Raw genomic sequence first — 14,479 nt, forward strand, 5'->3', positions numbered from 1 at the left:
AATATTTAATGGAAAACAACTACTATAGCCTGAAGGATTTTATGTTGGGCTCTGAGTAATCTTTGCCCATCAGCCACAAAAATTGTAACTTTTCCTATACACGGAAAAAATTGTAAATATTATATCACTTCATTTTTTTGTTACTATTACTTTACTTTGACGACTTCCAATGTCACCGGGAACATGTGTGATCTCTAGGAACGATAAAAATTATTATTATTATTATTACCTACTAAAGAAATTGTAATATTTCAATTGGAGGCAATTATATACATATATATCATAAATATTTTTTTAGTTATGATAATTGTTCTGTGTATTAATAATTGTATTATGTATTTATTTTGAATATTTTTTGTCTATAGTTGATATCATTAGCAAAATAAAATGTAGAAAATTAACTTTCTTGAGTGATATCACTCCCATTACATACTTTTATCTTTCAGTATGTTGTTTCATCATGTAAGCAGATCCGTGGCGTAACTATGGGGGGGGGGGAGGATAAGGGGATATACCCCCCAAAGCATCTGAGAAATAAAAAAGTTATTCAAAAATATTGCCTAGTTTTGAAATATAATGACTGCATCTGCTTAAATTTAAATTTTTAGTGCCAAAATGATGTAAAATGTGCATCCAGGCAAGTCATATTTGGAAAATTTTCCTGTCCCAGTCCATTCTATCCCCCCCAAAGCATATTCCTAGTTACACCACTGAAGCAAATAATGCATTCCTTATAAGGCGAACTATATTGGTGTGAACATCATAACTCTTTTAAAAGACGCGATGAGGAGCTTGACCTGGACTACAAGAATCATAGGCCTTTGTTATGTGTTAATAGATTTATCCACTTATATTTATAAACCTTCAGTATGCATTTATAATGGAGAGCACAAGAGCTGTACAGGGAAAAATGTGAACGGTTAATTATTTTTATTATTATGTAGTAGGTTTGCCCTTAAAATTTATTTGAATGGTATCATTGATATGTCTTAGTAAATTAAAAGGTAAACCAAATTCCAAGATGGAGAATTGAAAACGAGATAATTCATTTGATTTGTGAAAATTGAATCTTAAAGTGGATAGGGAATGGAATGAAATTAAATCATTTTATGCATATATTTGTGTCTAAATGGAAGTTCATTCTAAATTGAGCTGAAAACTATGTCCCTATGAAAAAATGTATGGAAGGCATGAGGAAACCTTCCTTTACTACAATATAAGAACGGCTACGGTAAAGATAGAGACCAAAGCGGTAGATATAGTTGCAGCACAAGTTTACCTACCAATGTGAGACTATGAAAATTAAGTGGTAGAATGCAAACAATCCCAGTAAACACGAATAGCTGCAGCAGCGCTGCACAGGGGTTTCACAGCTGCAAGTTCGTTTCCGTTTCAATGAAGCGCGGTAACAGCGCTTGTGCAGCGCTCTTTCGCAGCGTGCTGGCGAAACATGCAATTGCAGCGCATCAACAGCGCATGCGCAAAGCATGCCTGCAGCACGCTGCTGGAACGCTGCTAATGCGAGTTTGTGCAACAATGCAACAATCCTCCGCTACGCGATTGTTTACCAGGGTGCTTGGGAAGTTTACTGAGTCTATGGCGGCCAACGTTGTGGAACTGTTGATCGTCCTTGGGGATTCTTAATAGGTAAGAATTTATCATCTTCTTTTAAAATGTATAATTTTAGTTAATTTAAATTCAATTCTCCTTGAAATTAGGTAGAATTGGCATTCTAGCATGGTGAATATAAACACATTTTAAGACTTTGTGTTTTTGTTTACATACGTGGTCGTAGTTATGTTCGGAACCATATAAGCTTTTAAATATTGATTATATAGGTTGTGACGTTACGTCGTAAAATCTGGTTGATTTTTCACGTAAGTCCAGACAGGGGAAATACTCCAACCGTCGGTCACATGCTGGATCAGGGAAAAGACTCCACAAACAAGAAAAACAGCTCACAAGAAAAAGGTAGCCAAAAATAATTTACGAGTTATTACCGTACGATATCTATTCAAAGTAGAGTATTCAAAAAATCAGAAGTATTACAGAAAACAATGATAGTAAATTCATGATCCCAAAGGAAACATTACCAGCAGAAAATTGCTCTAAAAATCTCATGGCTCACAAGACATGTGACTCCCAGCAGGTCTCGACCAGAAAGAGAGCTTGCCTATGCAAGGCGAGACAGCATTTGAGGGGAGGGCTTCTTCCAGGGAGTGGAGGGGTAGCCAGGCGAATTCAACAACCGCCCACTGATGCGTCACTGCCCCTGCAGAAACGGCCGCTCCACAAAACACCATTCCCTGGTTTTGAGACAACAGCCAGCACCCAGAATTTTCCCCTCAACTTCTGGGTTTGAGACATCAGAGGAATCGTTCATTGGAACACATGGAGGGGAAGGAGATACTGGGGTGAGGTGTTGGAGGGAGAGAGAGTTTGTGATAGGACAATGGTAAAACTTCTCACTCCAAGTGCAATACTAAGGCCTTAGCACCGATTTCCCCTTGCTTGCCAAGGAGAAGTATTTCTCCGCAGTAGTCCTATATAAGTCTTGCATTGCAGGTAGGCTGGTTCGGGGCTGGTTCGGAGGCTGTTTCGAAGGCTGTTTCAGAGGCTGTTTCCAGAGGCTGAGTTTCCAGAGGCAGGGTTTTCAGAGACAGGATTTTTCAGAGACAGGATTTTCCAGAGACAGGATTTTGCGACACAGGATTTTGCGCGAAAATCCTTTGCGCGAAAAACCTTAGCGCGAAAAATCCTTAGCGGGAAAAGTTCTGCGGATAAGTTCGGAGGAAGTTCGAGGAAGTTCGAGGAATTTCTGGGGGGGGGGGGTACCAGAAAATTTGGGGGGGGGGGGGGACACTAAAAAATGCCACATCCTCTGTGGGAAAATGACCACAAAAATTGCTTGAACTTGCGGACCAAGACACGTCCACCAAGAACTGATTAATGCCTAGAAAACTTATCGAGGCATCACAGGTCCACTGGTTTTCACTGGATGAACCCCCACTGTTTAACCCCCATGAATTTCACAAAAACCATTATTCAGTGGTTAGAATTGAACTGAATATAAAAAGTTTATTGATTGAGACAATAGTATTCAAGAAATATCACTCAAAAATAGTTTTGACAAGAACATACATTTTTATCACTCTGTAAATAATAACCTCAGAAGTGATGTTTGGAATTCAACAGAATTCTTAAGGGAGTAACATGACATAATTACAAGAGTGAGACAAGAAATATTGCTGAATTGATATAGAGTAGATTATTTAGTATTACATAGCAAGAAAATGAAATTAACAATCAATATGTCATAATGTGATGCTTGTTTCGGTGAACAGTGAATCAAAATTACAAATAATTATCATCAGCGACCAGAAGGAACTGGGAAGATTTTTATTGGTATAACACCAGGATATCTTTACCAAACTCAAATGTTCCTTTTCTCATCAGAGATATTTTGTGGTTTTTTTAAAACCAAGTAAAGCAATACAATAACCAACCACTTAGTAAATGGGCAAGATTGGGTTGGTGAAGCAGTTGGGTTCATCAGAACCCTGGGTTGTCCCATTAGTTGGGTTCAACCACCTTATCAAAAAATCAACGATTGACAAAAATGGGTTTTAACTTCTACCCAAAATTCATATTGCAACCCAAGAGAAAGTTAGGGTCGACCAACAAAATATATACCCCATATTATATAATCATTAAGTACAAGTTTATTCAAAAATACGGTTATTCACTAAATAATTATTAGTTATCAAAATACCAGCAAAAATATTCAGCATAATATGTGTCTCACTTAATTAATATACATTGGCATTAGTATTTCTCCCATTTAAACCCTCCATGTTTGTAAATATTATCAGTCCATAATTAATTATCAATAAAGAATCCTCCAAAATTCAACAAGATTACGTAAATGACAATAGATTGCACTAAATTCCTCGATTTTCCAATAATTATTAATATTTACAAGGCATATGGTATTCATGTCAGCTATTGAACAAGTACTGACTAAATTTAATCAAGCTGTGTATATATATCTCTCAGTATTAATTAAACAAGTCAAAAAGAATCATAGGCGATGCTAACAAAATGAGAATTGCATATTGCATCAACAAAAGAAATCACTCTAAATTTCACTCTTCAATTAACAATAGAAATGAGAGCTACATGCTGGTTGCGACAAGATGAAAGTTCATACTTGTCGGGCGATGAAGGTCGCAACTCAACGCCAAAAGCCACACTAAAACACAGTAGGCAGTCTTAAGATCAGCTGATCAATTCAATCACTCAGCCATCGATAGAATATTGAACACTGCAAAATCACGACACTTATCACTGTCCAGAATTGTGAGAATGTCCATAAAGTCTTGGTGGAGGAAAGGTGACACAAAACACAATTGAATCTTAATAACTGGGGCCACCTCCACAGCTTATCTGGAAACGAGCCATCTCGGGGATTTCCCCCCAAGTTAATCTCCCGTCCTCTCCCTCCAAGCACCCATAATTCCTCCACCTTACCCCATCTCACAATCACAGTAGACCAACACTAAATTACATGAGTGAATTAAGCAGATGAGAATAAGCAAGTACAATACAATATTTCAGAACAATTTCAATTACAAGCATAGAAATAGACTTATTAATCATTAATCAAAACAATATTATTAGGAATCAATAGAAATACAACACCGAAATCAAGCATCAAATAGTATTTGAGAGAGCAAACATTAGCATTCATTGAAAAAAAAAGAATAAAAAAAAAAAATCAATGATATTTCTCTCCTTTTAATTACTGGAATTAGCAATGCCACCATGATATGCCTTTAAATGAGAAACATGACAAATTTTCTCTTTCCCAGGAGAAACTTCCAGAATAACTGTTACAGGAGAGAGATACTTTTTAAGGACGAAAGGTCCTTTCCACAGAGGTTCCAGTTTTGCCATTTTCTGTTCACCTTTAGAACTGACAGGATGGTTTTTGCAGAGAACAAGATCTCCCACACAGAAAGTGATTTGGGAGTGAGATTTATTATAGGATTCTTTATACCTGTTTCTGGCCTTTTTTAAATTAGCAATAACATGATTCAGGCAGGCTTGTCTGTCATTATCGCTGAGATCATTCTCGAATAAAGATTTTGGAATGTCCCACTGATTAATTAAAGGATGCTTAAGTTCTCTGCCGAAAATTATTTTGGCAGGAGAATAACCACTGCTCTCATGAGAGGCAGTGTTCAAGGCAAAATTTAAGTCAGCAAGCATAGAGTCCCACATATGGTGAGCATTATTGCACAAAATAGCAAGTGCAGATTTTAGATTTCTATGCAATCTCTCTACCTGATTAGAACAGGGATAGTATGGAGAAACAAAAATTTGCTTAACCCCCAGTTGCAAACACATCTCCTTAACGGCATGAGATTTGAAAACTTGTGCATTATCAGAAACCAAATATTTTGGAAAACCGAATTTTGGAAACACTCTTTGAGTGAGTATTGAAACAACCGAACCGGCCGTAGCCTTGCGAACTGGCTCAAGAAAACAAAACTTAGAAAATCCATCAATAAGAGAAAGTACATATTGGTGTCCACCTTTAGTCAGAGGTAAAGGACCCACAAAGTCAATATAAAGTCTTTCCCAAACATCAGAAGGATTGTGCGACGATAGCATGCCAGGAGGTGGAGCATTTCTGGGTTTACAAGTTTGACACAGATGGCATTTTCTGACCATGTCATAAACCTCTTTTTTCATGTCCTTCCACCAAAAGTGTCTGCTAATCTTATCATAAGTTTTAGCCATGCCCAAGTGAGCAGACATACTAGAGCAGTGAAAATATTGAAAAATCATAGGCCTCAAGACCGTAGGCAAAACAGCTCTTCCTCGCTTAATTTTAGAATTCCCATAACATAATAGCTGTCCCTTCAGAAAATAGTTCTTGTCGTTCAAGGAATTATTATTAATCTGATTGAAAATATCCTTTAGAACGAGATCAGTTTCTTGGTGTTTTCGAATGTCGACAAATGACAAAGGCAATTTATGTAACACACAAGAATAAGGAACAGCTGACTCCTTATGAGTGTTAGATTCCACATCTAAATGACTATTTGTAGATGAGGATGGCTCAATGCGAGAAAGACAATCTGCGACAGAATTAGATGCTCCTCGAACATGATGCACAGTGAATTTATAAGAGGATAATTTAAGAACCATCCTCCCTAATTTGCCCAACTGCTTAGGATGAGAGAAAAGCCATGTCAAGGCACCATTATCAGTGTACAAGTGAAATGGTTTTACTTGTAAGTAAACACTGAATTTTTGAATTCCAAAATGAATTGCGTGACACTCCAATTCATAAGAAGAAAATTTACGTTCATGTTCCAAGAGTGCCTTACTAGCGAAAGCCACAGGGACAAAATCACCATTTACTTTGTGATTCAGAACGGCACCAACCGCCAAATTACTGGCATCGACAAATAAATGAAATTCCTCGTCAAATCGAGGGAAAGATAATACTGGTGGATTGGTGAGAGCTTTCTTCAACTGGCAGAAAGCCTCATTTTCAACGGCTGTCCATTGAAAAGGAACATTTTTACGTTTCAAGCGATTCAGTGGCATAGAAATTTCAGAATACCTTGGAATAAACTTGCAGTAAAACCCACAAAGTCCAATGAATCTGGCCACTTCCTTCACATTTCTGGGAACTGGGAATTGTTCAATTGGTCTCACTCTCTCAGGATCAACTTGCAAGGTTCCATTTGTGATGAGATGGCCCAGAAAAGTGAGTGATTCCACACCAAGCTTAACCTTGTCCTCGCACACCGTCAAACCGGCACTGCGTAGTTTGTTGAGGACAGCATTAACATGAGATACATGGTCTTCAGCAGACTTGGAATAGATACACAAGTCATCAATATATGGGTAAACACATGAATATTTCAAATCGCCCAATACTTCATTAATGAGACGAGTGAATATTTGAGGAGAATTTACAAAACCAAATGGCAATCTATTATACTGGTACACTCCGAACGGCGTCACAAAAGCAGTTAATTTCTTAGAATTCTCAGATAATGGTATTTGATGAAAGGCAGAATTGAGATCAAGAACAGTAAAATATTTTGCATCAGCAAGATATTGGAATGCATGTTCAACAGAAGGTGTAGGATAACCGTCCGATTTAACAACTTTGTTCAACTTACGGTAATCAACCACTAATCTTTCAGATCCATCCTTTTTAGGCACTAGAAAAGCTGGCGAACACCAGTTTGAATTGGAAACCTCAATCACTTTCTTATCAAGTAAAGATTGGATGTGCTTCTTCATTAAATTTGCCTTTGGAGGTGACAATGAGTAAGGATGGGATCGAATCGGAGTAGAATCTAGCAGTTCAATTTCGTAGGTCATAACAGATGTGACCCCCAATTCTTGAGAAATCACATCAGGATACTTTGACAATAAACCCTTCAACTTATCACACAACGTAATTTCAGTGGACGACAGAACATGTGATTCGGATGAGTTACTAACTGGCGCCGATTTAAACGCTTCGCAATTGTCCGTAAAAGAAAAAAGAGAATTCGGGGCAATTTCAAAACTGACGTTCGCCGGACGAATAATCATCTTTGAATTACAAATGAAATCCACACCCAGTAACACGGGAAATGGGATTTTAGCTAGATAAAACACGTGGTTCCAAGAAAACTTGCCTATTTGAACCTTGAGTGAGACAGAGGAATTAATATGAAAAGGCTGCCCCGACACCGTGATTAAATCGACGTCAACATTTTGACGAATAATTTTTCTCCGGCAACATTTCAGAGAAGCAAAGAAATCTTCATCACACAGTGAAACTGAACACCCAGTGTCAATTAGAGCCTGGCATGGCATAGAATGAAGATTAATAGATAATATTGGCAATCGAGTCGAACACTTGTCACGGACACTCATCAAACTCACGGCAGGCTGAGTAAATCGTCGTCTTTTGCGACACTCGTTCACTTTGTGGCCAGGTTTATGACAGTAGGAACAATTAATAGGAAAAGAAACTTCCCTAGGCGCACTGGAAGAGGCAACAGAAGACGGATTCCTAGAGATACGATGGAAAGTGTTGGAATATTCAGCACAGTCCATTAAATGTTTAGAAGCCTGCGTGATAACAGAGTCCAATTCTACAAATGTGTTAGGCTGATTTGAGAACATAATTGCAGATTTTGTTAAAGGATTTAACCCTTGAATAATGAGTCGCACAATAGAAGACTCAGAATACTGCAAACCCAGCACCTGAGTGGCATTACGCACAGAACACACGAAATCGTGGGGCGTTTCGCGAGGGAACTGAAATCTCTTAACTTTCGTAGTGATCAAACGATCAAACTCTCTGTCACTAACAATTCTAGCCCAAACTTTTTCTGTGATTTGAGACCATGCGAGATTCAAGTTTAACATAGACAACCAAAAATGACGAGAGCTGGCAGGTAGTTTAGATACTACAAGGTACAATAACGTTGACAGAGGAACCAAAGACAAAGAAACGATTTCATTAACTTTTAACATGAAATTAAACCAATTCTCACTGTTTGACACTTCAAATGGCGGAAAATCACTGAGTAATTGTTTGACAATTACTAACCCTTCAGAAACTGGCAATGTCTGAGAAGCAGACATTTCGTGAGAGACGTGAAAATCACTGCTTTCCTCGTGCGTTGGGCGAGGTGGAACCACTTCTGAAGAAGATTCCCGTTCATTATTAGATACTTCACTTCCTACGGACACATTAGCCGTACCCCTGGCCTTACGATCCTCGCCCGTGGTTAAATAAGTTTTTTCGTACGGGTTGTCAGTACCACCAGGCATTTTGAAAAGTGAAGTGACGACAACGAGAAAAAGAGAGAGAAAAGCGAGATTTAAAAAAACTATCTATCATTACTGGAAGAATCCAATAGGAAAAGAGGGGTGCGAGAATAACTAGCTGCTATCCAAACTATCAAGAACATTACGAGCATTACGAACATTAATGTCAAATGGCATATGACCACGAGGAAAAGTCGGCAACACTAGTCACGTAATCCCACACGAACCAAAAAGCACTTAATGGAACATAAAATAACTCACTTTTAAGAGAAGAAACAACCAGAAACTGCAAAAAGTGGAGAAATAGTGGAGAAATGTCACCATTGTCCAGCACTCGGAGACCTCGACGAAAGGACAGGAAATCGAACCACGCTCTGCTACCAAAATGTGACGTTACGTCGTAAAATCTGGTTGATTTTTCACGTAAGTCCAGACAGGGGAAATACTCCAACCGTCGGTCACATGCTGGATCAGGGAAAAGACTCCACAAACAAGAAAAACAGCTCACAAGAAAAATGTAGCCAAAAATAATTTACGAGTTATTACCGTACGATATCTATTCAAAGTAGAGTATTCAAAAAATCAGAAGTATTACAGAAAACAATGATAGTAAATTCATGATCCCAAAGGAAACATTACCAGCAGAAAATTGCTCTAAAAATCTCATGGCTCACAAGACATGTGACTCCCAGCAGGTCTCGACCAGAAAGAGAGCTTGCCTATGCAAGGCGAGACAGCATTTGAGGGGAGGGCTTCTTCCAGGGAGTGGAGGGGTAGCCAGGCGAATTCAACAACCGCCCACTGATGCGTCACTGCCCCTGCAGAAACGGCCGCTCCACAAAACACCATTCCCTGGTTTTGAGACAACAGCCAGCACCCAGAATTTTCCCCTCAACTTCTGGGCTTGAGACATCAGAGGAATCGTTCATTGGAACACATGGAGGGGAAGGAGATACTGGGGTGAGGTGTTGGAGGGAGAGAGAGTTTGTGATAGGACAATGGTAAAACTTCTCACTCCAAGTGCAATACTAAGGCCTTAGCACCGATTTCCCCTTGCTTGCCAAGGAGAAGTATTTCTCCGCAGTAGTCCTATATAAGTCTTGCATTGCAGGTAGGCTGGTTCGGGGCTGGTTCGGAGGCTGTTTCGAAGGCTGTTTCAGAGGCTGTTTCCAGAGGCTGAGTTTCCAGAGGCAGGGTTTTCAGAGACAGGATTTTTCAGAGACAGGATTTTCCAGAGACAGGATTTTGCGACACAGGATTTTGCGCGAAAATCCTTTGCGCGAAAAACCTTAGCGGGAAAAGTTCTGCGGATAAGTTCGGAGGAAGTTCGAGGAAGTTCGAGGAATTTCTGGGGGGGGGGGTACCAGAAAATTTGGGGGGGGGGGACACTAAAAAATGCCACAAGGTTTCCATTAATAGTGAAATAGGAAATGTGTAACGCATGTCACAGGAAAAGTTCGCAGCTCAAAATTTTTTAGTTAGCCAACCTTTTTAGTAAAATATTAAAAAGATTGTCTAACGAGATGGTCTGACGCGATGATGTATTATGCAGTACACGAGTTAAAATTAATGGACATTTCTCATAGCAGGAAAACAACTAGATCCGCAAGCACCTGGTGGGAAAGAAAGAGAGACTAAGCGGCCGGCAACAGCAGAAGAGTTGTGTGGTAGTATTTTTATCATGTATTTATTTATATAAGTACTGACATAAAGGTCACTTACCTTTCCACATTTAAAATTTTAGGGTTCATGCAAGCTCAGGAGAAGATATGGGAAAGAGATTCAGGAGATTAGATGGGAAGGTGAGCATGGCTTTAAGCATGCTCACAGAATTAAAGAAAGAGCTAAAGTCCAAGCCTGTAGTGAATGAAGAGAGCATTTCCGTCAACCGGAAATTCCCTCTTAAAACTTTGGATGATGTAGAGGAGCTTGAGAGGGAACTGTCAGAGGATGTATCTCTCCACAATAATTTGGTAAGGCCTCAATCATTTGTGTTTAATTCTTTTATGATAATTTCAACCAGAATTCCATTGATTACATAATATTTTTCTTTACAGGTTACTCAAATTGCTCGCATTTGTGGTGATGAGGAGCAGCCCTCAGTATACAAAATTTTATATTTTGTATTCACTGACGAAGCAGCGAAGCACTTCTGCCTCACCGGAAAGTCTGGAGTTGAGGGGATGAAGAAGAAAAAGTTTATGGGAACGAAAATATGCAGTGTCATTATGGGTGAGTGTCTTCGTGTATTATGTCTATCATTAATCAGTACTCTAATGTATACTTAAAACAGAGTAATCATTAATAAAATCATTTATTGCAAACCTGTGTTTTCAATTAATTCTTGCTGCCCCTCACATACTTAAGTAGTACTTGAAGATTGCTATTATCGGCGCAAAAATGGTAGAATGCTGAACGTTAAGCATTTGTATAAATTCTGCCGAAGCTCGACAGTCGTGTCAGATATCGTTCAACTCATTGTTTATTTGACTACAACAATGGATCATTAGTACAACGATATCTGAAACGACCCTGTGGAGCTTCGGCAGAATTTCATACAAATGCCTAAAGTTCAGCGTTCTACCTTTTTTTGCGGCGATAGTATAGTGGCACATTAGGAATGTATTTTCAGCGATTCGGACATGCGTTTGAAGCGATCGTGGCACATTAGCGCAGCGCTCCTGGCATGCTTGTGCAGCGCTTATGACATGCTTGTGCAGCGCGTATGACATGCTTGTGCAGCGCTTATGACATGCAAAAAAGGGAAGTTTGGGAGTGCTAGACGCGCTGCAGCAGCGCCTTCGCCGCAGCTGCAGCGCTGCCGCGAAGCGCATCTGATGCGCATCTGCAGCATTTTGTGTTTACTGGGAATAGTAGGTGTATCACAGAGGAAGTCGCACAAGTAATGGGGTAAGAAAATCTTAGGATTGGAATCATTGAAGGTGGCTGAGATGGAAGACTAATGAGATAATATGGATCACGCAGTGCATATATCGAAATGGAAATGGCAAATGCCCCTAGAATTCTGTACAGAACATTGTATATAAGTTCCAAAGGTGTGTTTCCAAATGAATTAAAAGCCCCTGCATAGCGCCCACTCAGCTGAGAATATGCTGTGTAGCGGTCCACTCAGGGCCGGGTAACCCTGGTGATAAAGCTATGAAGCTGACCAAATGCCCCAACCTCCATTTAAATACCATATTCCTCCGAATATAGTCCCCCCCCTAATTTTTAGGCTTGAGTTTCGGAAAAAATTTAAAAAATGGGTTTGAATATAGTCCCCCCCTTAACTTTTATCTCGGGCATTTTTGGAAAAAAAGGGGGGACTATATTCAGACATGTACGGTATGTAGGAGGATATTCCATGCCCAAATCCCCAGGCAGGGGGGGTGACACAACTGTTAGAATACGTTATTAACAAAATAAGCAGCGCCTGGGTGGAATTCGAATAGGCGTTGCCAAGGTATTGTTTATGTTGATGTAACTGTTTCTCTTGTTCGCAGTGGATGTGTGCGTTATAACCTCTTATAGATAAAAAGTGTTTGTTGTGCGGCCTTGGGATATTGAAGACGAATAAAATAGTTTAAGACGTAAAGAAGATATTTTTTCGTTTTTTGACAGATTATGAGACTTAAACACTAAGTGTTGATGCGAAGCGAAGTTTTTCTTTTGATGGTGTGAACGGCGAATACGTTTGAGGTTAGAAGAAGTGAACCCCATAATTGTTCTTTGTAAGTTCGGAATCATCAAAAATGGCGGTAGAAAAAAAGACGTGTATCCCAATACTCGACAGCGATAATTACGATGTATGGGCTGTAAGAATTGAAGCTTTTTTAATGAAGAAAGATTGTTGGGAAGCGGTAAAAGGTTTCCATCCATACATAACATTCGGCAGTGATGGAAACGAGATAGAAATGGAAGACGAAAGCCAACTCCCACCACAAGAGGTTAGGCGCCGTCAGCGACAAAATCAACAGGCCAGAGCCATTATCATACAATACGTAGATGATTCATTTTTGGATGATATCGTGGGACTGGACCTAGCGAAGGATATGTGGGAGGCATTAAGAGACATGTGCACCACTTACGACGTGTTCCAGGAGATAATGTTCCTAAAGGAAATGGTAAATACCGAAAAAACGGAAGACCTTTCCATGATGGAGTACATGAGCAAGATCCAGAATTACAACCGTAAAATTACTAAGTGTGGCATTAATCTCCTGGATAGAGCACTGGCTGCGTTCTACCTCATGGGTCTGCCTCGAGAAAAATATGCTGGGTTTATACGAAGTATTTACAGAACAAATGAAGGAGACATAACATCCAAATATGTTAAGTCCCAACTCCTGCTAGAAGAGAAGAGAATGAAAAATGAGGATTACGCGAAGACAGAAGAACACAAGGTTCTCAAGGTAAAGAAGAAGCCAAACAGACCTAAAGGAAGCAGTGAAAATAAATCACAAAATGCTCCAAAGAAACCTATTGGGAGGAGATACATTTGTTTCACATGTGGAAAGGAGGGGCATACTGCAAGATTTTGTCCTGCCATACAGAAGCAAGATGAAGAAGAGAAGAAGTCAACAGCCATCGTGTCCAGGGAATTCGTGTCGCTCTGCGCGAAAAGGAAAGTACCTGACGGCCAGGGAGTGTGATTATTGGACTGTGGTGCTTCAGATCACATGTGCCCGCGAAGAGAACTATTTCACCACCTTGAACCAATGGAAGGAGAAGTAGAGGTTGGTGACGGCGCCCCTTTAAGAATTGAAGGCAAGGGAAGTGTGATGCTGAAAATATCGGACGAATGCGGAGGTAAAGATGTGGAACTTAAGGAAGTTCTCTATATACCAGCACTACAAGATAGCCTAATTTCGCTAGGGCAAATCGAGGAGAAAGGTTGCAAGATAGAGACCTTCAACGGCGTAGCAAATATCTATCTTAGGGAGAAACTAATTCTCAGGGCAGTAAGGGTCGCTCGACTTTACTATGTGTCGACTGTGGGAGGCATCAGTATACCGGAGATTAGTGAAGAATTTAACAATATGGGGAAGAAGGCTTCCAGAGTTTCTTTTGCAAAGAGGCACACACACCTTGAACCAATGGACCGGGAGAAGAGGTTGACTGAAGTCGAAAAGCTGGAGACATCGCTTCAGGAGGCAGAGAAAGAGGCCAGCGATTGGGAAAGGAAAGCAGAAGTTAGAAGGGCAATATCAGCGGCTGACCAGGCTGAAATGGATGCCTTCAAAAGTCGTTTGTCCACAGTAATGGCCAAGGGTGACCAGCTAATGCTATTCCTCAACGAGTGTTTGAAGAGCAAAGATAGTACTATTAAGGAGAAAGAATTAGAAATGAAGGCAATGGCAGAAGAACATAGGAAAGAAAAGAAAAATTTAACGATGCAGCTGATGAAAGAGCAGGCAAAAGTCAATAATTTGGAAGATACACTGGAGAAGAAAAATATGATGGTAGAAAAGTTACAAGAAGCCCTCCATAGCATGAATTTTTCTCAAGGCTCAAATGATAACTCACTGGTAATTGCCGCAATGAGATCCGGAAATTTCAAGTCCTCGGAGTTCACTTTAAGAGCCATGATGCAGGCTGCTGAGGCTGAAAAGCTCCGATTAAT

The 14,479-nt window shown here is 39.8% G+C and overlaps 1 protein-coding gene across 1 annotated transcript; it reads left to right on the forward strand.

Annotated features, from left to right (window-relative positions):
- Positions 1 to 1,612: 1,612 nt before the first annotated feature.
- LOC124160238 lies at positions 1,613 to 11,180 on the forward strand. The gene is made up of 4 exons (XM_046536050.1): positions 1,613 to 1,647; positions 10,446 to 10,518; positions 10,601 to 10,829; positions 10,914 to 11,180. The coding sequence occupies exons 3-4, from the start codon at positions 10,626 to 10,628 to the stop codon at positions 11,142 to 11,144; spliced, it is 435 nt and encodes a 144-aa protein (XP_046392006.1). The 5' UTR covers positions 1,613 to 1,647; positions 10,446 to 10,518; positions 10,601 to 10,625; the 3' UTR covers positions 11,145 to 11,180.
- The last annotated feature ends 3,299 nt before the right edge of the window (positions 11,181 to 14,479 follow it).

Source organism: Ischnura elegans, chromosome 6 (assembly GCF_921293095.1).
Source record: "Ischnura elegans chromosome 6, ioIscEleg1.1, whole genome shotgun sequence".
Lineage (NCBI taxonomy): Eukaryota > Metazoa > Arthropoda > Insecta > Odonata > Coenagrionidae > Ischnura > Ischnura elegans.